This window comes from Ambystoma mexicanum, chromosome 2q, assembly GCF_040938575.1.
Source record: "Ambystoma mexicanum isolate Mex_15411 chromosome 2q, UKY_AmexF1_1, whole genome shotgun sequence".
Lineage (NCBI taxonomy): Eukaryota > Metazoa > Chordata > Amphibia > Caudata > Ambystomatidae > Ambystoma > Ambystoma mexicanum.
This window is the reverse complement of record NC_090924.1, coordinates 1,263,434,447-1,263,461,127: the sequence shown is the minus strand read 5'-3', so window position 1 is coordinate 1,263,461,127 and position 26,681 is coordinate 1,263,434,447. Positions and strand designations below refer to the sequence as shown.

At 47.5% G+C, this 26,681-nt stretch overlaps 1 protein-coding gene across 2 annotated transcripts in view; it reads left to right on the top strand.

The window, feature by feature from the left end:
- The window catches only part of PHKA1 (phosphorylase kinase regulatory subunit alpha 1), a 2,290,600-nt gene that overhangs the window by 813,021 nt on the left and 1,450,898 nt on the right, over window positions 1-26,681 (top strand). For both annotated transcript variants that reach the window (XM_069648650.1, XM_069648649.1), the window contains exon 12: window positions 3,226-3,333. In XM_069648650.1, coding sequence (XP_069504751.1) covers window positions 3,226-3,333 — 108 coding nt within the window. The remainder of the gene's footprint in view (window positions 1-3,225; window positions 3,334-26,681) is intronic.

Below are 26,681 nucleotides of genomic sequence, written 5' to 3'. Positions count from 1 at the left end.
CTATACCATCCATATTCAGGGGTGCTGACATCCATTCCCATCTCAATTCCCAGGTTAGTTCTAATAATATACTTTTAAGACGAGAAAATAAATTCCTAAACAGAGTCAGGAGACTGTTTAAAACCAAGCATACAAATGTGGGTAGGATCACCTTTTTAACTAGTGCAATCCTTCCACGTATAGATAACACCTGTTGCTTCAAATTATCAATGGCCCGTCATATTTGCTAAAAAGCAGGTCAATATCTCTGATAATTTCTATCTCTAGGTTTCTTATGTGCTCCCTTTCCCATCTGACCCCATAGTCATCCTGAGATGTCTGGGTATCTATGGTTAATGGGAAAATGACAGACTTGATTAATGTGTAGTCCGGAGTGTTTTCTGAATCTGGCCACCTGTTGCATGATTGGCGTTGGGTTTTCCTGCGTATATTTGAATAGCATCATGTCGTCGGCATACAAAGTTAAAATGAACATGTGGGTATATAACTGAATGCCTCTGTGCATTTGTTAGCTTCTTAAAAGGGCCGTCAGCAGCTCCATGGCCAGTTCAAACAGCATCAGTGAGTGGGGGTAGCCCTGCCTCTTGCCTCTGCCCATCACAAGGGGGTCCGATAGCATCTCTTTAATGCTTATTCCAGCAGTCAGGAGTTGGTACAGAACCACTATCACGGAGACAAAATGGTTTCCCATCCCTACCATCTTCAATACTGCGAACATGAACGGCCAATCTATTGGGTCAAATGCATTTTCAGCATCAAGGAGAACTGAAACAGCTGGGATTTCAGGTTTACTCAGATTCAGCAATCCAAAAAGTCTTCGTAGGTCAAAAGATGTACTTCTCCCCGGGACAAAGCCCGACTAATCAGTAAGTACAAGACTCTGCATACATGGGAGCAATCTTGTCCGTATCAGCTTTGCATATATCTTATTGTCTACATTGATGAGCAAGATTTGGCAATGAGGCACATTGATCTGACTTCTTTCTCTGTTTAAGTATTACTTCTTGTTAGACCTTTATGTTTTGGAGCCAGGATATTAGTATAGGTTTTAAAGAACTCAGTGCATATGCCATCTGACCCAGGGTCTTCAGATCCCGCCAGACTATTGTTTACCTCCAGAATTCCCTCAAGTACTGCAGGTCACTGTAGAACCACAGAAATACCTCTGTGTTTTACCGTACTTATATTCATTGTTGCAATTCTTAATAACATCAGTGCACCACCTTTTCTTCCCCACCGCTAGCATTTATGCCATTAGTGCACCATGTTTCCTGCCTTCCCCATATTCTCACACTTGATGATGCCGACCCAAGAATTTAATTTCCCTTGCTGCATGTTCTCTTCTTTTCAGCAGTTCTTGTTGTATGTCTGCTAGTGTCTCCTTACTCCCAGTCTCCCTATAGTCTTTCTCCAGTCCCCCCAGTCTTTTTTCATTGGCATCTAGATCTACACTGATAGTCTGTACGACCCTTGCCTCTTTGCGTATGCACACTCTGCGTATGTAGCACTAAAAGGCTTCCCAGGGCGTGCTGTAAGAGTCCACTGTGCCCTCATTTATGGAAAAGAACAGGTCCCTTTCATCTCAGAGTTTACGTCTGAATACTTGCCTGGAAACTGAAATAAAATCGATGTGTAAGGCAGGAGTGGAAGGTGTATTAACTGCTCTCTGGATGACATATCCGCCATATATCGACTAGGTCATAAATACCACAGATTTGTTTTAGTTTCAGAGCCGCCCTGGACTCTGCCCTAGCGCTTGCCGAGGTTCTATCCCTCACAGTATCGAGAACAGTGTTGAAGTCCCCTCCCATATTATCATGGAATCATCAGTGCCAATTATAGAATTCCGGATTATCCGAGTTGGGGACATAATAAGTGAGGAAAGTGACTGGTACCTCTTCTACATAGCACCATTGTAAACCAACCATCATCAACTTTTGTCGCCTCTTGAAACATGAATCTTAGGGAGCTCTGTATTTGGATGGCCACACCCCAGGCGTAATTTGAACTGCATGAATAATATCTGTGGCACCTCCACAGGGCAGCCAAATTAGATTCAGCAGTGTTGCACAAGGGCGTTTCTTGAAGGAATGCAATGCAATGCAATGTTAATTTTATGTTTAATATACAATAAGAGTTTCCTAACTTTGTGCGGATGGTTGCTCCCTCTGATATTGACCAATTTAACCTCCATTTTGGGGGTATTTGGCACGGACCTTCACCACAGTCCCACCTTTCCCTTGACTTGCCACTATTCTAAAACTTGTAGAAACTTAACATAACCCAATACCATATGCCCCAGCACAAGACCTCCCAATTCACCCACCCACCCACACCCATCAACCACAATGAGCTGTACAGCACACGCAGAGAGTCACTCTATTCAACCAAGGTGCCGCTAAGAAAATAAAGTATATCAATCAATTATGCCATGTATTAATATAACTTCCCTTCCAGCTTGAATTTACTCGGACTCCCCATTCCCCATCTACAAAGCAGTACTCTGCACCAACGTCCCCTCTCTGTTGGTCCTCAAGGCCCATGTGTATTTCTCAAGTTTACAGGTCGTATCTTTTCGACGATAGTAGATGCTTACTCGGGCAATGTGAATAATTGTACTTTGCCATCATAGAGGAACCGCAGTACACGCTTCACTCCCGCAAATGTTTTCCTGGATGCCTGGACTGCTGCAGAAAATTCTGCAAATATCTGTGGTTGGTCTCCACCATAGGCTAGGGCCCCGTTCAGCGTTGACAGCCTAAACATGGTGTCTGTCGCTGCTATTCTGTGTTCTCGCTCCACTTTGAACATGGGTATCCGTTCGTCCTGGGATTAGTCAGGATTTTTAAGGATTTGTGGCTGGCACTGCAGAGCTCGAATAGGAGCTGCCATCTTGGTTGGGCTATCGGGCACCCACTGGTTAAGATTTGTATTTCTTTGTCTGGAGTTTATTGCCCGGATAAGGAAACTACATCTTCAGTTTACAGATGTTTTGGTGAAAATGTATTGCTTACGTTGTGTCTTGTCGACTCAGCAATGACTGTAATGTTCTCTCATGTGTTCCTGCCAGACGTAACTGCAAGCTCACACTTTTCCCTTCACTTCCATCAATTTACAGTTAGAGCAAGTGTGTGTGTTGGGTATGCACGTGGAAACCGGTATGGTAATGTGCAAAAAGGCTGGTTAACGTGTTTTTCCAGTTTACTGTTTCTTTCTATTTTTTAGGTTAATGAAGAGTATGCAAACCCTCACACGGTCGAAAGGGTACCCCTTGGCAAGCTTCCCCTCATGTGGGGCCAGTCCCTGTACATCTTGGGTTGCCTAATGGCTGAGGTAAGCAAATACTAGTGAAATAGTAAGATATGTTGTAGGGCTAATTTATCTCAAACATTTAATTCTGCCATTTCATTCTTTTTTTCTCATTTTCTCTACCATTCATTCCTTCTTTCGTTTTTCACATTTCTACTAGCCATAAAAATGTAAATCAATTTCAGTTAGTCAAGGCATAGTTTTGTACAACATTCGATCCATCTAACAGAAATCAAGGGACGTATGCGTTCATTTTGGAACTCATGTATGTGTGTATAGTGCAAGGACGCATTCAATCATCTGTGTGTGCGCGTGTGCATGTGTACGGTTTGAAATTGCTAGGAGCGATTTAGCTCCTGCTTCTAGGCTAGGGGAGCCTGGTTAGCTTAAAATAAACAGCGACCCGGAGCTCCCCAGACTAACTGGTGCCTTACAAACATGCATTTATGACATTAACTTTGAGTATTTGAGAAAGCTAATAAAGAAGAATTAGAACCCATCTAATACACATTTAAGCATAAGGGATCATACATGATTGAAAAAAGTTAGTGTGCATCTCCTATAGAAGTTAGGTTTGTTATGTGCTGGGAGGTAGAAGGGAGAGGCAGAGAGAGAGCGCGAGATGCACACTGATTACATCACAAATTACATCACCTCTTCACTGGAAAGTAAATGTCAGTATGAAAAATGTATGTCCTGTGTTTCAAGACATTTGGGAAACACTCTACAGCTAGACATTTTGTGTATTGCCGAGAGGCGAGCTCAGGGGCAAAGCGTTTGTCTTGGAAGCAAGACAACGCATAGCAACACAGGTTCGCATCTTGGGCTCGCTCTTAGAAACTGCTCCCCGGTAGTAAGCTAGTTATAAAAGAATAATTATGCTGTCAGAGGAGGTATATACACATTCACTATGTCAAGACTTTCAAAATGCACCTCCATATCCAGAAGAACTACAGTTTGCGATGCAAGTAGAGCGATCACAGGTTTTAGTACACAACCGGAATTGTTTCTCTGTCCTAATAACCTATTGTACCCCGAATCATGCAACTATAATTGCTCAAGATTGTCCTTTACCTGTCATCCTCTGGAAGCATTACCATTTTGTCTGGTATGAGGTTACGTTCCACTTGAAGGGACGCAGAGTGACAAAATACAGGCGGCTATGGTAAACTGTTGCCCTATTTTTAGTTACTATCCTTCTGTGGAATGCCGCAAAATCATAGTTACAGTACACATATCTTCTTTTCATTTCATCGCCATGCTTTGTAAGCGTATGGGGTGGACTTTTTAAACCTGTGACTGTTTCCAAAAAGACTACCTTTTCACAAATACTAAAGGGCAAAGTTATTTCTTTTCAAATTGCTCGAGTACACAACTGGCTTTCATGCATGTTGTTTCCATTTAACAAAGTGATTCAAATCAAATTACTGCACTGGAATTTCTTTCCTTAGGAGGTAATTATCTATTACTGTTTGATTCCGGACTATTAGAATCTGATGATTAAAAGTGACATTAATTTGAAGTCGTAGTGTGTAGTTGTGAAAATAGGATATGAATAAGCACTTAAATTGTTTTAACAATGCTTCTCTCTCTCACTGACAGTTGTAATTTGCACTACCTTTGATGACATCAATGATATAAAAACAGATGACATCAATGATGTGATTAGTGACTTCATAAGCATGCTCTAATTTCAAGAGATTGTCACAAAAAATGAGGTAGACCTACACTTTTAATCGAAGTGGGGACTCAGTGGGGATCATAAAGGAAAATAATAACGCAAGTCCAAGCCGTACATTTCAAATATATTCACAAGGTACAAACGAATATACAAGATCTACACAGAACATATAAATCATGGGCATACAAACAACTTTGTATAATGGAAACCGAATATTTAGTTATATAAACATGGGAAAGAAGCAGAAAAGAACTTATCTGCAGCACGACTTATCTGCAGCACGAACCTACCTAACCAACCAAAACACAACCAAATCCACAAGCATCCATCCGCAATCAAAACCAAGATAAATTGATGACAACCACACTCTATCACCAACATGTAAAAATCTAAGACCTACACATTTGCATAGAAATCGGTGGAAAACAAATGTGCCACCCAGCACAAGCTTCTCTACTACTGTGTGTCACTACTCTGTAACATGTGGTACTCAATACTCTAACACCTACATGAAATGAATACATTTAGACAAACAATCATTACAATTAAAATTCTATTGCATATTCTGTAATCAACAATTGGCAACTCGAGTTTCGGCTCTTTAGGTCAGTTGTAGATTTAACAGTCAGCCTTCTTTAGGGCACAAAACCATCGAGGTTGTCAGGTGTATCAATTCTCTCCATCCTCCGGTCTAATACACAAGCCTGGAGGCTCCATGCTATTGAGAAATATTATAGACCCGCTTGAATACAGCCCTTCACCTGTGATACTATGTTGTTCCTAGCTATTGTTTTATTTTCACATTTATCGTAGCTCGAGATGCCAACCGGGAGGGTCGGGCATCACCAGCACCTATTTTGGTGCCCCAACCCTTCTAGATACTGCTCCATCAAAACATAGTTATAAACGCCCAACCACGGTGTCACCAAGTGCAGAATGCACTGTACCGACACCCTTAGTAAACCCCACCTGCTGGATGTATTCTATGGCTATGGGCAGTGGCTACTTTGCCTGGGCATGGCCTTTTACCATTTCTCTTGATCACCTTTGCCACTGAATGAGCCAAAGTTGGGGAAAACAGGGCAAGGAGGGGAACTAGAGGATGCAAACAAAGGGACCTGTGGTGATGATGCAGGCAAAGGACATGTGTTGGAGTTGTGCACAAAGGGACCTTTGGGGGGGATGCACAAGAGTGTCCTGTGATGGGGGTGCGCAAGAGTGACCTGTGTTGGAATTCTGGAAGACCGAAGCTGCTGCTGTTGGGAATATTGGCGGAATCCTCATACGCTTGATATGAGAAACTGTTCCTATCCACCACAATCGTTTTAAAACAAATCATTGTGACCATGTGAGAAGTGCCGAGACACCCCAGAGTAAGCAGGTGAATTTCCGAAGTGGACATGTGCATAATCCTGAAAACGAGCGTAAAATGCACGCGGCTGCCCAGCTAAAAAAACAGGAAATATGCGGGAAATGGGAAGGGGAGGGTTAGTGGGAAAGGTTTGGTTTCCTTAGATCATACTGTGCCTGTAGTGTATATTTTTTATTTTTTACCACACAGTAAAATTATATATGCTTTTCAAGCTGTACCCAATCATGTTATGGTTTATTTTGTTGTTTTATTTATTTTTATAAATCCGTAAAAACTATGTACAAAAAAAGTGACCTGCGGTGGGGGATGTGCAAGAGTAAACTGTTGTTGGGATATGCACTAGGGACCTGTGACACTTCATGTGGAATGCACACCACCTATTGTGTACCCCTGCAAAGAGCGCCATATTGTGTGTATCATGAATACAATTATTTCTATTGTGCGATGAATAAAACATTACAAACGGGGGGGCGTGGCTTGGAGCCGACACAGGTCACATGGCTCCATAGAAGCTCCTGACGAGCCCTGACTACCGACAGTAATTCCGCCGTGTCTACTGTCCGTTAACACCCCAAAATCGTCAGATGGAACAAGGACAGGGCGCAAAAGGACCGAAAAGCGAGGCTGTAAAATGTGGACATTGGTATGAACAGCCCTAACTAAGTTTCTCCGTGGCGGCCTGAGAGCGAGGGGGAAAATGGCAGCCGCTCCGCCCCGGAGCTCTGTTGGGGAGAATTCTCTGTAAAGGCTAATTTCCCATACCTAGTGAGTCCCCCAGAAGCTATGCTGGATTTTTGGGGTTTATTTTTTTCTCCTGCTAAGAGTGAGACTCTTTTCCTCCCACTCTTAGACATGATTTGAGGTGTTCCTTTGACTTTGTATGTGTTGTATGGGCTATGGGGTCCTTTACCCCATAGGACTTCATGTGTTTTTGGTATGTGGGTTACACAGCACCCTACGTGCCGTAACCCGGGGGTGTCGTAGCGACCCCCAAACATAGACTCCATACCCTGGGACTGACTACTGTCTCTCAGGGCATGTAAAGTGACCATTGGCTTTACTAGTCTTAAATTGTGAACAGAACCATTACAAACCATCATATTGTGGACGTACTGGTGGGGGCAATTCGATTGCCCCGGGGTCTGTTGTTCGAGGGGGCACTGTCCAGTCCCCCCCGACCGAGTTTTGGCTGGTGGCAGTGGATACTACTTTTTATATTCGACCGCAAATATATTCCTATGGGATTTTCCCATTGTTCGAGGCTACCACTTTTTAAAATAGCCTCGAACATACCGCCGGTTTATTAAATTAATATAAATTCACCGGTTGGTATTTTGTGCCGAAACTTGGTTTCAAAATGGCGTTTGTGTTCGCTACTATGACTCCAACCCAAGTCGAGCCCTTTGTTCCACTTTTTGGCGGGCTTCTCCACAGAACCCTCCAAAATTGGTGCCACTCTGTCTGGGTACCACAGGGGGTGTGGGAGGGGGTTTAGGCACCCTGGACTGAGTTGCCTAGGCAACTCAAGTCGCACTCTTGTGTGATTGGCCCACGTGGTCAGCTGCCCGGCTCACCACTTAGCATGTTTGAGTGACAGCTAGGCTGAATGAATGGGGGTTTTCTGCATAAAAGCAGGGCTTTGGGGACTGGAACTTCAGAAGTCGCCACAGGACCTAAAGAATCCGAGGAGGGAGAAGCTGAGCCGACCTGCAACGACGACACCACTGGTGGAGCCCTGCTGAACTGTCTCACCACTTTTCCCGACGACAGAGAGATCTCCAGCCCGGAGAGTCTTCTTCCTTTGACTGGTGGGTACAACCAGTTTGCCTGTCTTTTCGCCTTCCTGGACCATCTCGTGGCCGCCTTGCCCGTGCCAAGTACCCCAGCAACCGGAATACCGCGGTTTACCACTTCCGCAAAGAAAAGGGTAGTACCTTGTAACCAGGAAACTCCGAGGCTGGTTTCTTCCTTGGCAGTGCCACGACCTTCAGCTTTCCTCCACGTCGAGAACTCCTTTTCCTCTGGACGAAACAGACTTGCACCCGCTGCCAGGAAAAACTGCCCCCGCTGGAGCGTTCTTCCCATTTTCAGGTACTGTGTCCCGCCTGGCTTCCTTTGCGACAGATCGTTCGGGGTGACAGTAAATCCTCGACTTTCTAACCTGGGTTAGCCTGGGGCCTGTTTATGAACTATCTACAAAGACTCTTTGGGCATAACCCCACTGTGTGATCCTGGACACATTTAGCTTGTTCTCTCTAAGAGTGGGCCTGGCATTTGAACTTCCTTGCTCTTCAGTAGACTTTGCCTAACCTGCCTCACTGTGGTTCTTTGAAAAGTATTGAAATTTGTGTACTTTCATAACTTTGCCTTTTCCCTCCCTTTTCTATAACTTATTAGAGTGACATCTTATGTTACGCGCTCAACTCTGTCTCAAAATAAGTGGTGTTTCCATTAAGACCTGTCTAATAAGTAATCAGGGTTGTATATATATAATCGTGACTGTGTGTTGAAATTACTTACCTCTTTGTGTGCTAGTGTAATTTACAAGTGTGTATTTAAATAAATAATGATATACTTTTACACCAAAGCTCTGGTCAGTGTTTGCTTGTGCTACTGTATCTCTGTACCTATTGTGTATACTCTATATACTGCCTAACTCATCTTGAGAGAAGTCTGACTGCTGAGCCACAGCTACCAGGTAAATCTGGGTGGTACAGACTGCTACCAATTGAGTTTACTGCCAACCACCTGTAGTCCTAAATCTTTTGCAGTGGTCCCTAAGGGAACTGCACAGGTTTCTGCCTAACAAGCTCTTCACAAACAGAGGAGAGGAGGAGCCACAAAATCAGCAAAGGCCCGGGTGCCTGATAACGTCCCAGCAGGCGGCGAGTCGGCAAGCATGTTCGCAGCGTCGCCTAAGTTGTACAAGGGATCCTGACAGAGGTAACGACAGAGACTGGACTGGGGCTCAGGGTGTTACGACAACTACAGGAGCTAATGCCCGCCGGCAGATCGTCCCGTACACAGTACAATAAGAGTGCACCAAACCAAGGTGTAGCTGTGAGCTTGGGTGGACTGAGCCGGGTGCTGGTTTCACTTTCCCGCGGACCCAGGGGGGCTCTGAAATAACTTCCCATGCATTGGGACTGAAGACGCTGCCAGAGAAGGAGTCCTGACGGTGCATCAGAAGTGGCATAGACGGACTGAAAGGGAGGCAAGCTCTCTCATGAACGTTGGCCATCGAGCCCCAGCCGTGAACAGAAGAAAGTGAAACCGAATGGGACCACGTGAAGGTTCCCCAGACAAAGGACCATCACCGGAGCCCACAGTGAGGAATAACACGCGCAAGAACATTGGGGACTCCAGCATTCTGAGGCTTCAGGAGGTCGCAGTGATACGCACTCGACACAGTGCCCTGGCAGGGCAACCACCTTGAGAGACCCAGTAACAGCCTGCTGCAACGAAGAAGCAAAGCAACAGGGCGCCCTGATGAGTGGGGGGAAACGAGAGGAGGGAATCGACGTGCAAATTGGGGAAGCACTGACCCACTGTATTACCTCGTACGCCCCCCCAGCCCACTTAGTGGGAGGACAAGGACCCATCTCCCACCCTGAGTTGGACGTGTGGCAGCCAAAGCACAATACGCCCAGTAACATAGGGAGAACCCTGACAACCCTCCAGATCCACCAGAGCGGGGCAGCGCCAGGGACTACCGCGACCCACAAGAAGAACCCTGCTCAATCAAAAAGGGTTGGTCTGCATTTGATCTGCCCCTTACAACGTACGTGGGACTAAGCACTGACCAACGCGTCGCTGGAAGTGAGAATTACTCCCGCCAAGCGGTGAGTGGGGCTCAAAAACTGCAGGAAGAAATCACTATATTCATACAGCCAACTGACATCTGGGTGGCCTTGAAGATGTTGAGGCAGCAACACATAGCCTCCTTACCGCAACTGCTACAAGTAAATGTGCCTCTGAATTGAGAGACTTAGGACACCCAAAGTATCGACAGAGCAGCAGTCCCACTCACCCTGACTGCTAAGGGGCAGAACAACTCAGATTGGCTGTACAGAGAAAACACCACAACCCCGTATAGTTTCACCCACTCCTGAAGCCCACAGAAGGAAACCATGCAAAGAGCAGGAAATCAACCAAGCAGGTGGACATTTTCACATTAATTGGCAACACCAACCTGGAGAAAATGAAGGGTGAACAGACTGTGACGTCCTCAACAGAGACGTCTACCTCCGACAGCTCGCAATTAGCCCAGTCTGCCACAAAATCAGACCTTCAAGATTCGTTATCGGCCCTAACAAAGGAAATTCAGAGAGGGACGGACAAAGTCTTGAAAAAGATAACCACTCTATACAAGAGGGTGGAAGCGGTGGAAAGCAGGACAGCAGACCTTGAGAACAACCTATGTGACCAAGCATTCGAAGTGGAAAAGGGTCTTGACAGGATGGCAGCCCTAGAAGCTAGATATGAAGCTCTGGAAGCAAAACAAGAAGATGCGTAAAACCGCTCAAGGCGAAACATTGTCCGCCTCCGGGGCATCACCACCTCGATCGAAGACACAGACCTGGAGAGATGCACAGTAGGCCTGTTTAGATTCATACAGACTCTGCCAGATAAGGTGCTGCTGGAAATTGACCAAGTACACAGAACTGTCCCAAGACAATCATTCTTGGCCTTTCTGGATGTTCTAGCCAGAATTCACTTTTACAAGGTTAAGGAGAAAATTATGAGCGAAGCTAGATCATCCAAACAGATCTTGTTCAGAGACTCAACCATCGTACTATAACAAGATCTGGCAAACGCCACTCTTCAAAAAAGGAAGTCGCTGAGACATCTCACTGAGTGGCTACGGGAGAGAAATATTCTGTACCACTGGGGCTTCTCGACCTCCTTGAATTTTACCTGGGAAGGAACCCAGAAGCTTATTCGTACCCTAAAAGAAGCCGAGAAATTCCTCGGGACAGGCATAGAAATTGGAGAGTCAGAAATGGAATCAGCCTCCCAGGATCCAGTTAAAAGGCAGGCGGCAACCACCTGGACAAGAGTCAACAGGAGACGTAGGAGCTAGGGCCCGCCTCAAAAGAACACTAACCCAGACTGAGCAGGAGAGGGTGAAGCATCTTACTCAAGGTCAGTCCTCCCAGCCCTAGGGTCCTTGTCCAGCAGCATTCAATAAATAACCGACCTAGAGATCAAGTCGGGGAGGTGAGAGATGAGGATCCCCTGCCCCATGTGCCTCCTGTCGCTTCCGCTCCTTCCAACTCCTGGCCCCCCTACACTGGAACTCCCTTCCGCTCTCTATCCGCTCCACCCCTACCTACCTATCCTTCTGCTCCTCCCTGAAATCCCTTCTTCACTCCCCCCGACTCCCCTTCGCCCCCTCTCCCCTTTCCCCCCTCTCCCCTTCCTTACCCCCACCTTCCCCTCACCCCTCCCTCTTCCCCAAAGTCCTCATAACGGTCACTGATACCACTTGGGGGCATTGATGACACCAGACCACTCCCCCTTCCAGTCCCTCTTCCCCCTACCCCCCACCTCCCTGACCTCAAAACAGTCATTGTAACCCCATCACCCTAACCCTCTCCCCCCCATTCCACACTCGCCCCCCTCCCTTAGTAAATTGTCCTACTTATTGTTCTAATGACTTGTTTCATGTTGTAATTATGCTTCTCTCACTTTTGTACCTGTTGTTAATCTGTAAAGCGCTTTGGTTTAAAGCGCTATATAAATTCAATAAACATAAACATAAGAGCTTTAAGGGAAACATTGGAATCCCCAATAACAAAAATAGGAGGGGAATAAAGAGGAGAAACCCACTATGGAAAGAAATCCAAATGCAGAGTTTTGCTGTATTAACCCGCTGGTGACGTGTTAGGCCTTGTTGCCCTCAATTAGTTCGGTGGTGGTTCGCAGCTGGTTACCCCGTTGGGTGAGGCTGATCTCATCCCTTGCAGTTAGAGGGCAGGAGGGTGGAGGGAGGGGAGAGAGAGGAAGGGGGGTGTGGGAGATACAGCCTCCAACTCTCCCCAAAAAAACAAAATAGACATAACATTGACATGGAAGGAACCCATCCCCTAAAACGCCTTCTAGAATTACAAATAGGGACACCCCCAGTAGGGAATGAGACCAAGAGATTGCAAGTTGAACAAAGTTTATATCAGGTAAATAAATGCATGCAAAAGACTCTGCTGCCCAATAATACACTGGCAGCACATTATAACACCAAATAAGTCACTTATGACGTGGCAAGATTAGATGCACATTATACATTATACATTTGAAGGGATTGGGTCCTCCGACGTATTCCATATCTATGACAGTAATCACCACAGCTGTGCTGCTTCGGAAAATCTTTTGGCGTCTGCATCCTGCGTCGATGATGTCGATACGCTGTCTTCGAGGGCCTCCGTTGAGCCAACGTCACCAGATGTTCTAAGTAGGAAGCACGACGCCCGTAGCCTCATTTCCGTTTTTTCCGCGAACATGTTCTCGTCGGAGATCTCGGCGCACCTCGTTTCTACTGAGTTCTGTTTCGGTTCTTAGAACCTATTAGTTGTGAATTCTATGATGTCTTTGGCTTCTTCCACCCTGCGTTGGGACTGCGCTTACATCGAAGGCCTTCTGGGAGCGTAAGAAGAAGCTTTCTGTAGGTAAGGTGGCCAAGCCCCGATCCACTGGGCTTTCGACGGATGATTCTAGGGGCGACTCTTCGCATTGTTGGCATAAGTCCGGGGGTCTCGGTCCAGGAGTAGGTCCCGCCATTCTTCTGCCTCTTCGAGGCACTCACAGAAGCGCCATCACCGGTCACCTTCCTCGTCCGAGGACTCTGCCCGTCGGTGGTTTGCTTGTCCCACCAAGCATTCCACTCTTGCGGAATGGGATTTGTTCCGGCAGGAGATGATGGCGATTTTTCAGTCGCAGGGCTCCATTCGGTCTGCGCCGTTGAGAGACGCTGGGCGTGAACGTGCTAGCGACGCCACTCGTACGCCTTCGGGCTTGAGCGGTCATCGCGACCACCGGGCGCCTTCGAGGTCCCAGTCGAACAAGGATGGTCACTCTAGACATGCCCGTTCCAGGTCCTGGTCCTCAACGCACTCGAGACCGCGAGAGCCTGTGAAGTCTTCGAAGAAGACATCGATGCCTTTGGCGCCGAGGTCGTCGAGGGAATCACTCGAGGCTCTGCCTCCAAGGAAGCGGTTGACGCCATTGGCGCACAGGCTGTTGAAGGACACGCTCGGGGCTCCACCCTCGAGGACTGTGTCAATGCCGTCAGCGCCACGCTCGATGCCGATTCCGTAGACGCCCTCAACACCTTTCAAGGCTGCTTTATCGGAGGTACCCCGTGGTACGGTGGAACCCCCCCAAAGAGGCTCGGGCCAAGGCTAAAAATATCTTTGTCCCTTTTTCTGTTCCCTCATTCCAGCCTTTGGATTATATTTCTGAGGTGGATGAGGGGTCTGAGGAAAGTATGGTGTCTGACGAGATTTTGTCTGGTCATAGCCAGGTTGAAGACCTGTCTCAGTCGCTGCACGACGCCAGTGGTCGGGACACCTCTCCAGAGGTGGAGTTCTGTAGGCCTGAGCCTGGCACCCATGCCGAGTCCTCGTACCGGCGCCTTATGTCGAGGGTTACGGAATATTTGGGGTGGTATGCACCGCCAGTGGATTTTCTGCAGGATGACCTGACGGATATCCTCGACCAAGGTCCACCAACTGACCCGGTACTGCCATTCCATATGGCCTTGCAAAGAAGGGTGGCAGTGGCTTGGACTGCTCCAGAGAGTCTCCCGGCAGTGAGCAAGTCTTTTTCGCGAAAATACCGCCCAGCAAGTAGCGACCCCTGCTACTTGACCACGCACCCCACTCCGGAGAGTTTGGTGGTACAGGCGGCTACTGCCCCGGCAAAGCAGGCGTCGTACCCTACCATCCCTCATGATGGGGACGACAAGCGTTTTGATGGCTGGGCGAAGAAAGTGTTTTCTTCAAGGGGAATGACTTTACAGGCAGCCAACTCTGTGTGTGCCTTGTCACGTTTCACGCACACTCTGTGGAACTGTATTTCGTTAGTGGCTGAATATATTCCCGAAGGGGAGGAACGGGATGGTTTTCTTGCTATCGTGCAGGATGGCAAAGATACCATGTGTGAGTCCGTTTAGTCGGGTCTGGACATGGCAGATTGCGTCAGCCGGTCCATGGCGGAGAGCACCGTGATACGCAGATTTGCGTGGTTGCGGAAGTCGGGGTTTGCTCCTGATGTGCAAGCCCGGCTCATCAACATGCCCTTTGATGGTGAACATCTTTTTGGCAGCAAGGCTGACGAGAGCCTTGAGCGGTTGCAGACCTCCAAAGCTGCAGCGAAGTCGTTGAGCGCTGCAGTTCGCCAACCTCCGCCTTTTCGTCCTAGGGGACAGCAATGGAGGGGAGGTTCCTTTCGATATTACTCATCCTTTAGTAAATCGAGAGGAGCTGCAAGTCAAAGAGGCCATCGTAGGTGTACCAGAGGTGGAAAACATGGTACTCGAGGTGCGAAGGACACTTGGGCATTTGCCTCTTTGCCCTCACGTACTGCCGCAGCCGCTTCAGCTCAGTCATGAGGCCATGTCCCATGCTTCGCCGGTTGGGGGAAGGCTGGCGCAGCATCTTGCAGAATGGCGTGCCATTACTTCAGATGTGTAGGTTCTGGAGATCATAACCCACGCTACTGTCTTCCTTTCTGGCAGAGGCCTCACTAAAATCCACCAGGGAATCTCTCTTTGAAGAGTCCAGATCCGCTCCTTGTGCAGGAAATTCAGTCCCTGCTGGAGAAAGGCACCATAGAACTGGTGCCTGTAGCGTAGAGGAACAAGGGATGGTATTCCCCTTATTTTTTGATTTCGAAGAAAGACAGGGGATTGAGACCCATCATGGACTTGCGCGGTTTGAACAAGCTCCTCAGGAACGACAAGTTCTAGATGGTTACTCTTTCTCAAGTCCTCCAGGCCCTTAAACTTCAGGACTGGTTGGTGGCTCTCGACCTCAAGGACGCTTTCATGTGCCGATCCATCACAAGAAGTACCTGAGGTACGCGGTTGGTGACTCGCACTTTCAGTTTCGGGTCCTGCCGTTCAAATTGATCTCCGCCCCGAGGGTCTTCACCAAGCTCATGGTGGTGGTGGTGGCAGCGTATCTCAGGTCTCACGTCTACCCCTACCTGGACGATTGGTTGATAAGGGCGCGCTCTCCTGAGCAAGTCCTGGATCATCTGTCCGTCACCTGCCACTCCCTTCACAGACTGGGCTTCTCCCTCAACTTAAAGAAGTCACATTTGACGCCGAATCAGCGGCTCCAGTACATCGGAGCAGTGCTCGACACATCCCTGGGGCAGTGTTTTCCTCCCCAGGTGAGGGCTCATCACATTCAGCAGATGGTGTACAAGTTTCAACATGCCCAGAGTCTCCCAGCATTCGAGTTCTTGAGGTTGCTCGGCCTCATGGCATCCTGCATTCTTCTGGTGCCAGATGCCAGGTTGCAGATGAGATCTCTGCAATGGGCTCTCAAGATGCAGTGGTCACAGTCCTCTGGCAGGATGTCGGACCTTGTTCAGTTGCCTCCCTCGGTCACCCAGGACCTTCTGTGGTGGGCCGTCAAAGGCAATCTGATGAGGGGGGGGGCTCTATTTTGGCTACCCTGGAGGTGACGATCGTGACGGACGCATCCCTTACGGTATGGGGAGCTCATGCCAACGAGCTGACGGCGGTCGTTGGTCTCCGTCGGAGTCCAGACTCCATATCAATCTGTTGGAGCCGAGGGCCGTCAGGCTTGCCCTGAAGGCTTTTCTACCGACGGTGCGAGGGAAGAATGTCCTGATTCTGGCGGACAACACAGTGGCCATGCACTACCTCAACAAAAAGAGGGGTTGGGCAGGGTCACTTCCTCTGTGCAGGGACGCGATGCACCTCTGGTTCTGGGCCATCCAGCAGGAAATTTCGATCTCGGCAGTTCATCTGGCCGGAGACGAAAACGAGACGGCGGATGCTCTGAGCAGGCAGAGCGCGATCTCTCACGAGTGGGAGCTGGCTCAGGAGATTCTCCTGGAGATCTTTGGCTTTTGGGAGACCCCTCAAGTGGATCTCTTCGCCTCCAGTGTCAACCGGAAGTGCGAAAGGTTCTGCACGCGAGAATTACCTCCAAGAGGAGCCTTAGGTGACGCGTTTGTGGTAGAGTGGTCCTTCTCACTGCTGTATGTGTTTCCTCCAGTCCCCGTCATCCCACAAGTGCTGCAGAGGTTACAGTTCCCGGATGATCCTCATTGCTCCGGCATGGGCCCGGAGGACGTGGTACCCGGACCTTCTCGACTTGTCCATCTGTCCTCCACGTCGTCGTCTCTACCGAGACGATCTGCTCTCACGGGAGGAGGGGTCAGGTTCTCCATCCAGAGGTCAGATCCCTCAACCTTCACGCTTGGCTTCTGAAAGGTTGAGGTACAAGGATTGGGACCTCCCTGAAGACGTGATGGAGGAGTTGCTTTCGGCCAGACGGCCGGCAACCAAGTCCCTCTACCGTTGCCGTTGGAGAAAGTTCTGCGACTGGTGCAGGGTTAAGAATGTGGATCCTTTTTCATGTGACATTCCTGTGGTTCTGTCGTTTTTGCTTTCATTAGCCCACAAGGGCCTGCAAGTGGGCACCATTAATGGTTACCTGGCAGCGCTGTCCATATTTAAGCGCTCGTCTGAGGAGTGTTCTTATTTCAAAATTCCTTTAATTTCTCAGTTTCTCAAAGGGCTCACTAATGTGTTCCCGCCGTCACCTTTCCAGGTGCCGGGTTTGGATTTGAACCTTTTTCTAAAATTCCTAATGGATGCTCCATTTGAGCCTTTACATTCTTGTCCTTTGAGACTGTTAACACTTAAAACTGTATTTTTAGTTGCGGTCACTTCGCAGAGTGAGTGAGTTGCAGGCACTTTCAGGTAAGCCACCCTTCACTGTGTTTCATAAGGACAGGGTTTTCCTTAGAGTTCGTCATTCCTTTCTTCCGAAGGTGGTGTCGGAATTTCATTTAAGCCAGAATGTTATTCTTCCGGCATTTTATCCTCCTCCACATCCTTGTAAGAAAGAGGAGAGGCTCCATAGGTTGGATCCTAGGAGAGCTTTAAGCTTCTACATTTCACGCATGTCCCTGGTCAGAGTGGACGATCAGCTCCTTATTGGTTACGCTGGAAGGCGTTTGGGACAAGCTGTTACTAAGCAGACTTTGTCTAGATGGATTATCTCGGCAATTTCTGAATGTTACCGCTTGCCGGGTAAGGACCCTCTGGTAGGCTTACAGGCCCATTCTTCTAGGGGTATGGCTGCCTCTACTGCCCTGCAGAGGGGTGTTCCTATTCGTAACGAAGCAGCCACTTGGGCTTCGGTCCATACTTTTGTACGACACTACTCCCTAGATTCTATCCATGGGCAGGATCTGGCCGTTGGCAAGGCGGTCCTTTACTCTGCAATTTGATTGGCCATTCTAAATTTCTAAATTCTTTTCCCACCTCCTTACGTTGGTACTGCTTTGGGAGTCTGTCATAGATATGGAATAAGTCGGAGGACCCAATCCCCTCGAAGAACAAGTTACTCTCTTACCTGGTAACGTTCTTTCGATGTGATGGGGTGACGACGTATTCCATATCGCTCCCTCCCTGCCTACCCCGCTACAGAATTTCTTATGTGATTGCAGCTTACGTTTCAACAAGGCTTTCTGTGGTCATACTGGCAGAAGATTGGTGCCACACGTTCTGGGGAAAAAACTACAACTGAGGCTACGGGCGTCGTGCGTCCTACTTATAGCATCCTGCGACGTCGGCTCGACGGAGGCCCTCGATGACAGCGTATCAACGTCATCGACGCAGGACGCAGACGCCAAAAGATTTTCCGAAGCAGCACAGCTGTGGTGATTACTGCCATAGATATGGAATACATCGAAAGAACGTTACCAGGTAAGAGAGTAACTTGTTCTTCTGTATGGATAGTTGACTTGGATTGGATGATGAGGAGGTGCCACTCCGACTGCACGTGGGTCAACTGGGCTCGTCTCTGCAGGGTGGAGGTCGAAATTACAGATCGCAACACACATTTTCTGACTACTTCTAATCCCAGGATGTGAGGACATAGACATGTTACATCAGTAAACAATAGGCTGGAATGAGGGTTACTTCGAGTTCACTAACAGTTATACCCTTTAGGGTCTATAAACCATCACATCCTTCGACACTTGAGCTCTTATGCCTCTGATCGGGGGTGTTTGATTTACCTATTATACCGTGATTTAGAAGGGCACGTGTTAGTGCTGGATTGAAGAATGCGGGCATGGGCTTAAGGCTGTGGTGGGTGTTCTGGCCTGGTCACTTGTAAGGGGGTCAGATGTATATTAGTATTCAAGAACACGGGGGCATCAACAAAGAGGACTCTGGTCTGGCTGGGTGGGGGCGAGGGAGAGCATTGGCAGGTTTGTGGAGACAAATGGGCTAACAGGCCAGGACCGGCTCTGGTCACATACTGGGCAATGATCTCAGCGGACACTGAAAAGATACTGGTGATTTGCGACAATACAGGACTAGACTTCCGTGAGAACTGGGTTCGTGTGGAGCTGGCAAGAGGTGGGAGGAGCCGTGGCTGGCTGTGCGAGGCGCTGGTGAGAGGAGGAGACATGCTTCTTGGAGATCATTCCTGGGCCTAGTAAAACATGTCGTTTTGGGGCAGGGCAAAACAGATCACTCATCCCCTCATTGATATGCATTAATTTTGGTGTTTGTTGAGTCAAATTAATGTAATCAGACAGACGTGGGGGCCCATCCCACATTTAACCACTGAGATCCATTTTGCGTGGGAAACATTGAGGGGGTTGAAAGACCCTCTTCCCAACATTCCACCCTTTCGTTACTACTAAAGTAACGAATAACCTCCTCTACCGTGCCTGCATTCTTCTTCTCTCCTTACAGCTTTGTCCCATGCAGACGTTCCTTTTATTGGCATCCAGGCACAGCACACACTACTTAAACTTTCCCCACGCCGGGCATACTCTTCAGGAGTACAGGTCATGTATATATATCCTCCGTCCACAGCAAGATCAACCCACACCTCTTTATAATTTTCTAAGTCTTGAGGCTGTTTGATGGATGCGTTATACAGGTTATCCACTATGTCACCTGTGTTATATGCTGTCTTCTGGCTGCCCACTGTCACCATCCTCATGGCACTATTAGGCACAACTTCGCAATCTCAGTTGGCACACACAAAAGAGCCGTAGCAGGAAGACAATCAACATTTTGAAAGTCATTCCCAGCCATGGCAGCACCCAACTGATGGCCATAGAGGTCGTGTACTGCAGCTATGACGTGTGATAATGTCCCATTTTCAGCATCCATAGAAGGTACGAGTGTATAGCAGGAACTCCCTATTTTTCGGCAAACCCTGCTCTCCATAGCCGCCAGGAGGTAGAGGACATACCGATTCTGCAATGTCATCAGTCGCAAGGCTCTCTGGTCCACCTTGATGACGTTGAATCCTTCATTGTCATTCGCCAGCTGGATGAGTTCCCAGCGAACTATCTGAAGCCATTTGGAGTTTGTCCTTGCTTGAATGCTTGGTCTGAGTAATGTGAAATATGTCTCTGGCGAGGTGAACAGTTTATATCTATTCTGTGTCTGCTCCAGTGGGCTTGAGGAATCTTGTGATTTATAGTTTGTCTCTTTTTTTCATTGCAAGCTACTGGATGCCTCTTCTTCAGGGAAGGTTTGATAGATGGGGGGTTGTTCCTCAGCTGGGCGTGGTGCATGTGGGTTTGCTGTCTGCACTGCTCCCCCCTTTACCTGCTCTTCAGGAATCACCAACAATGCAGAGTATAGCGATGTTAGGGTACAGTAGCCGCTCCAAGACGGTGGGAGGAGCATGTATGCCTGATTGCGACACACCCAATGAAAGTCCATGAGTGCAGCCGTCCCTTTTCTCATATCAGGAATAACAAGTGTCCGATTGCAATGTTTGTTGGACCCCATGGGAGTCTTTCCTTCTCCGTAAAAACACAATTGATATACATCTTACTGTCGCACTTGGATTGGCTTCTCGAACCCCATGACCCATGTCAGTTTGGATATGTGCTTGGACCATGTTTGGGCACACGTTTGATCCATCCACGCCAGTGGTTCTTCTATCCACCCCTGCAACCGTTTGGCTTTACACATGTAGGTCGACCGCAGTCTTTTGTTGTCTACAAAACCTGTACCTTCTATTGCCAGTACCGGTTCTTTGGAACAGCTTGGTCCTTTGCAAATTTTTTCATCAGGTAGCTGGAGCTCTAACTTCACTGTGTGTGCCTGGAAAGAGTTCTTAATTCGACATAGTGCCAGATGAAGAAGACACTGGGCCTCCACAATCTCTACCTCTTGCGGTTCTAAACTTTTTGGTGTGCCCAATGCATAGGGAAGCAAAGCACAAACGTAACAGCTGCCATTTGTGGTTCTTTTACCATTAATACTCATATTCGAATACCAGCTATTAGCTTGACCCGGATGCCCAAGATCAGTAAGAGTATCTAACCTCAACTCGTGATATGAATCATACCTATATTTCGTTGCTTCTCTCTTACGCCTTTTAAGATGTGACAGAGTATTTGTTGTTTGCAAACATTTTACACATCCCATTGATACTACACATAGACCCTTGAACATTTGCAGGCGTTTCACTGTACATTGGGAATATCGCAATGTCTGTATTATAATCTATTTTGGTGTCAAGTCCTTTCTCATCAGAGCATGAGGTAGTGTTGATGACCGGTTGCTGAAAATCTAGGGAAGGGCTAGCAGTTGATCGGAATTGTACTAGTTCATTCTCATTCACACCTAAAGTACTTTCAGTTATGTGTGCAGAGGTTGGGCGTGCTATAATGGTAAAATTTTATACAACGTTGTTAGTAAGGTAACTCGTTGCGTTTGTCCATCTTATCCCCACCCCCCATTCTTTTATATGGCTCCCCTAGATAAAAGACCCCAACCAAGAAACAATAATGATGATACAAAGAAAAATAATCAACAAATCCACTTCAAAGCACAATAATAACTATATGAAGGCATCTTCTTTATTCTATTCCTTACTCTTACTAACTCTGCATTTACTGTTGCCGGTTGTTGCATTATCATTTCTCCTAAGAGCTGGGACAATAAAAAACGGGGCGGGTGTTAATACGTACGGAAGCTGGAAGAGAGAGGGAGAAAGAATATGTTTATATGTATTTATACAGTATATCACATTATATATAACACATTATATATAACACTGAGCTCTGTTCATTTGGTCGTTTACTTGTTTTCTAACCATGCACTTCTTTATGGTACAGTGATACCCGTTTGGTTCTCCCCTACCACCCGGCCGCCTCCCACACTATCATGCGCTTTCCCTACATCCCCCAGGTCTATCCAATATCGAAGACCCTTAGCTTTCACTGCAATGGGGGTGCAGTACATTACTTCATATGAGCCAATTCCCTGTGCAATATTGTTATCTGGACTGTCAGGTGCTGGGGTTGTTGTGTCTGTCGCACTCGCTCTTGTAAATGGTGGGGCAATCTGTTTTGCAATGCCCCGTACGGCACGTGTCAATTGAGTCAAGTATTCCTTAAACTTTTCCCCTAGTATTGTTGCGGTTCTATGAGCATCTGATTTCACCCTCACTGGGGACAGGGGTGTTTGCATTGTTCTCCCCATCACAATCTCGTTGGGGGACAAATGGTGGTCTTTGCTGGGCTGCGTGCGCAGCTGCAGTACACCGTTTTTTTTTCTTGAGGCTTTGGCATAATTTGGACAATTTGCTTTTAAGGAGACCGATCTTCTCAACCACTCCATTTGCTTGTTATTCTTAACAGTGAAGTAATTTCTTTAAATAAATAATTTACAAAGTGGGTGCTGTTGTCTGACCTTATGATGCCACATATTCCCCATCGTGGGAATACTTCTCTAACCAAGAACTTTGCTGCACATTTCTCATCTGGGTGAGCGCAGGGTCCTGCTTGCACCCAGCGCGAAAAAGGGCACAGTACCACTATTAAATATCTTGCCCCATTACACCTTTCTCCCATGTCCGCATAATTTATGTGCAGCTCACAGAAGGGTCCGTTTGGGCGGGGTAATGTTCCTCTCAGTGTTCGGAGTGTCATTCCCGAATTGAATGTTTGACACGTAATACATTCTATGGTAAATTTCGCTAAATGTTCCTGGATGTTTGGGACAAACCACTCTTCTAGAATGTTCCTGGCAATGTGTTGTTTCGCTGTGTGTGCAGGGAAATGCAGTTGCTGAAAAGCTAATTCCAGTAATTTTAAGGGCATCATGACCTTCCCTGTGTTATCCTGCCTCCATAGGAGATCGGTCGGAGACCGAGTACACCCCCTCTTGGCCCATAACTCCTGTTCTTCTGGGGAAGCTTGCTTTTGGAGCTTTATGATTTGTGCTAAAGGGAGTGCATTATACCCACTTTCCTTAGGTTCTTCAAGTTTCCCTTTGAGCAAAAATTCTGTGTGCTCCTCCTTTTGGAAGTATGCTACTTGTTTGGCGACGGCGTCTGCTGCTGCATTTTGCAATGATATTTCGTCATTGTTGTTAGTATAGGCTTGGCATTTTACCAATGCTACTACTGAGGGTTCTGTGAGGGCACTTATTAACTCATTGAGCAAATTGGCATTTTGCACTGGGGACCCATCTGCTCTCCTGAACCCCCTCCTTCTCCAACGTGACACTCCAGCATGTACTGTCGTAGTGACATATGCCGAATCTGAAAATATGGTTACTGTACACCCCTTTGCTGTGTGCAGGTCCTCAATTAGTGCTATCAGTTCTGCTGCTTGTGCGGAGTAATGCATCTGCAATCTCTTTCGCACTAGAATCTCATATTCCCCCTCTTCCAACCGTACCATGGCTGCTGCCACATGTCCCTCCCCCCCCGTCTCTGCGCAGATGGATGCTGATCCATCTATTAAATATACTTCACCATCGCTCAAGGAGTTCTCACTGGCCCTGGGAATGTCGCAAATTGCGTAGTCATGATTTTGCATATCCTCTACTTTGCATGGATCAGTTAAAAATGTGACTGGGTTTACTGTCTTACAGCGTACAACATGAACATTTGGCCTTGATATAATCTTGTACGTTGTTGCTCTTTGTGGTGTTAGTGTCGATTTCAACCTTTCTAAAATGGCAAACGGGGAGTGTTCTACAAACAACTTGACAGAGTATCCCATCACAATTGTGGCGCTTTTTTCAAAGGCGGCAGCGCCAAAGCCTGTTCGCAAGCTAAGTGTCCTTGCATTACTGAATCGAGGGTACCGCTGTAGTATGCTAGGGGTTTGTGACCTAGGGATGTTTTCTGTGTCAGTACTGCTGTCATCAATGCTCCATTTATGTGTGAAAACAAATAGAATTCCCGCTCATAGTTTGGTGTGACTAAAACGGATGCTGTTGATAATAACTCTTTCAGTGTTGCGAATACAGTGTGCATTTTCAGGTGTCCAAATAAGGGTAGTGTTCTCTTTTTGTGCTTCTTTTTTGATGCTTGTAATAAAGGCCTTGTGTGTGCGGCATAATCTAGTACCAAGGCCCTGCAATAATTACATATCCCAAAAAACTTTTGCATGTCCTTCACTGTGTGTGGCCTTGGTGCTGCTCGTACAGTGGCTGCTCTGTCTGGTATTATCCTCTTCCGATCCTTTGGTATCAATTGTCAATAGTACAATACCTCTGCAAGGCAATACTGGAGTTTGTTCTTGTCGACCTTGTACCCCATCTGAGCTAACAGTTTGAGTAACACGCGGCGGATTATTTAATAATATCCGCGCCGCTCAAGCGTGTGGCCTTCTCCAGCCAGGATCTGCCCCATTATTGCACTCAGAGTGCATCCAGCCACCAATTGAAGCCCCTAGGTCCACACCATTTAAAGATGGCTGACCGTCGCATCTTCAGCCCTCCACCCGGCCCCGCAACCCTGCAAACATTGTGATTGGCCCCTCTCCTCTACTGGGAGCCTACCACAAGCCAGCAGGCTTCGAACCGGCCCACCTCGAAGGCACTGTACACGGTGCCTATCTCTAGCCTGTATACGCCATCGAGCATAGGGCTAGATCCCCTGCCCATCTCCTCTGGGGCAAGCATACTGCCCCTTACAGCAACCTTTTTTCCACGGCTCCAGCCAGCAACCTGAACTGCTTCAAGCCTTCACTGAACCCTGTTTTTGCAGTACGGTCTAACACAAACTACTTTCACATTGTGTTGTGCCTTATGGTCGCTTAGAGACCACTGTGACATTGTGTTGTGCCTTATGGTCGCTTAGAGACCACTGTGACATTGTGTTGTGCCTTATGGTCGCTTAGAGACCACTGTGACATTGTGTTGTGCCTTAGGGTCGCTTAGAGACCACTGTGACATTGTGCTGTGCCTTATGGTCGCTTAGAGACCACTGTGACATTGTGTTGTGCCTTAGGGTCGCTTAGAGACCACTGTGACATTGTGTTGTGCCTTATGGTCGCTTAGCGACCACTGTGACATAGTGTTGTGCCTTATGGTCGCTTAGAGACCACTGTGACATTGTGTAGTGCCTCATGGTCGCTTAGAGTACACTGTGTATTAGCACTGTGTATTAGAACTGTGTATTAGCACTGTGTACTAGCATTTCTCTGATTCTGTGCGTCAGTACCCTCACTGCAGCACCATTGTGCACTTACATTGCGTACTAGCTTCTCTCTGATGATTTTGTGCGCCAGTTCCCTCTAAATTCAGATATGATAACCTGGACCTTCCTCATTATGTTCCCATTCTGCCTGGTCCCCCATGACACCCCTTGTACAGGGCCACACTTTCACTTACACCCCAATGGCCTCAGCAGACTAGCCTGCCCCAGACATTATCCCATACCCTGCCCCACCACCTTCCTACCCAACATCAACCCCTTCCAACCTACCTCCTCCATCGACTCTCATCGCACAGCAGACACCTCCAGCCCCCAAGAAGCATCACAAACTACTCCCATCGGCCAATCCACTATCACGAACCTCACTACCAGCAAATCCTATCCCTGCTCAGGCTTATCGAGACTCACCCGACTCAGATCCAGAACACACACACCCGTATCCTTCCTCAATCTAGGCAACAAACAAAATATAACCTTAACCAAATCTGCCCCTTCCTGCACACGCCCTACACTTCCGTCAGACCAGATATCACACGGCCTGAACGCACCCTCCCCCCGCACCCACATCAAAAAATCACGCATCACCACCGAAACCATCAAAGGTGCACTCATCAATGCGAGATCTGTAGTCGCCCATGCCCTAGACATAGCCGACATTATTTCCTTCAATGATCTCGACTTCATAGCTATTACAGAGACCTGGCTCCACCCAGCGTCTGGCCCCTCTCTATCACTTGCTATACCCAATGACTATTCCATCTACCGTGCAGACAGACAAACAGCTAAAGGTGGTGGAGTAGCCATTATTGCAAAAAGCTCCATCAACATAAGACACATACAAAACCAATCACTGCCATCAGCGGAACTACTCACCCTCAAACTACACACAACGCACACAAGCACTATCACCATCCACCTCATTTACAGACCGCCAGGCCCTATACTATCCTTTAATGACGACATAGCCCTTTTACTCTCTGACAATATCAAACCTAACTCTCGACTACTCATCCTAGGAGACTTTAATCTAGGTCTCAATGATGAGAAAGATGACAAAGCTCACACTGTCGCCAACACAATTTCAGAATTAGGACTCACCCACCATATCCCACAACCCACACACAACAAAGGCCGCATCCTTGACTGGATAGCTGACCTCAACTGCAACACTACCATCCTTTCCAACACTCCATGCGCTTGGACTGATCACCACCTTATTACCTTCACCATCAACAAAGGCACTCAAACACCAGGGCCTTCCTCCAATGCCCCACCCACACTCACAAGAAACAACAAAAATATCACACTAGAGAAACTCCTCCCGTTACTCCAACCCATCATCGACTTCTCACCCACCATGACCAACCCTACTGAACTAGTAGAGTTATACAACACAACTATCCTTAAGGCCATAAACACCATAGCACCACTCAAGCTTCGGAAAGCCAAACCACGAGCACACCTCAATTCTTGGTTCACCCCCAAACTAAAAACACTCCGCAAATCCAAAAGACAAGCTGAATTAGCATGGAAACAGTCACCATCCACTATTAATAAGACATCTTACGCACTGGCATCGAACATCTATAAATCAGCCATCATCCAGTCTAAAAAA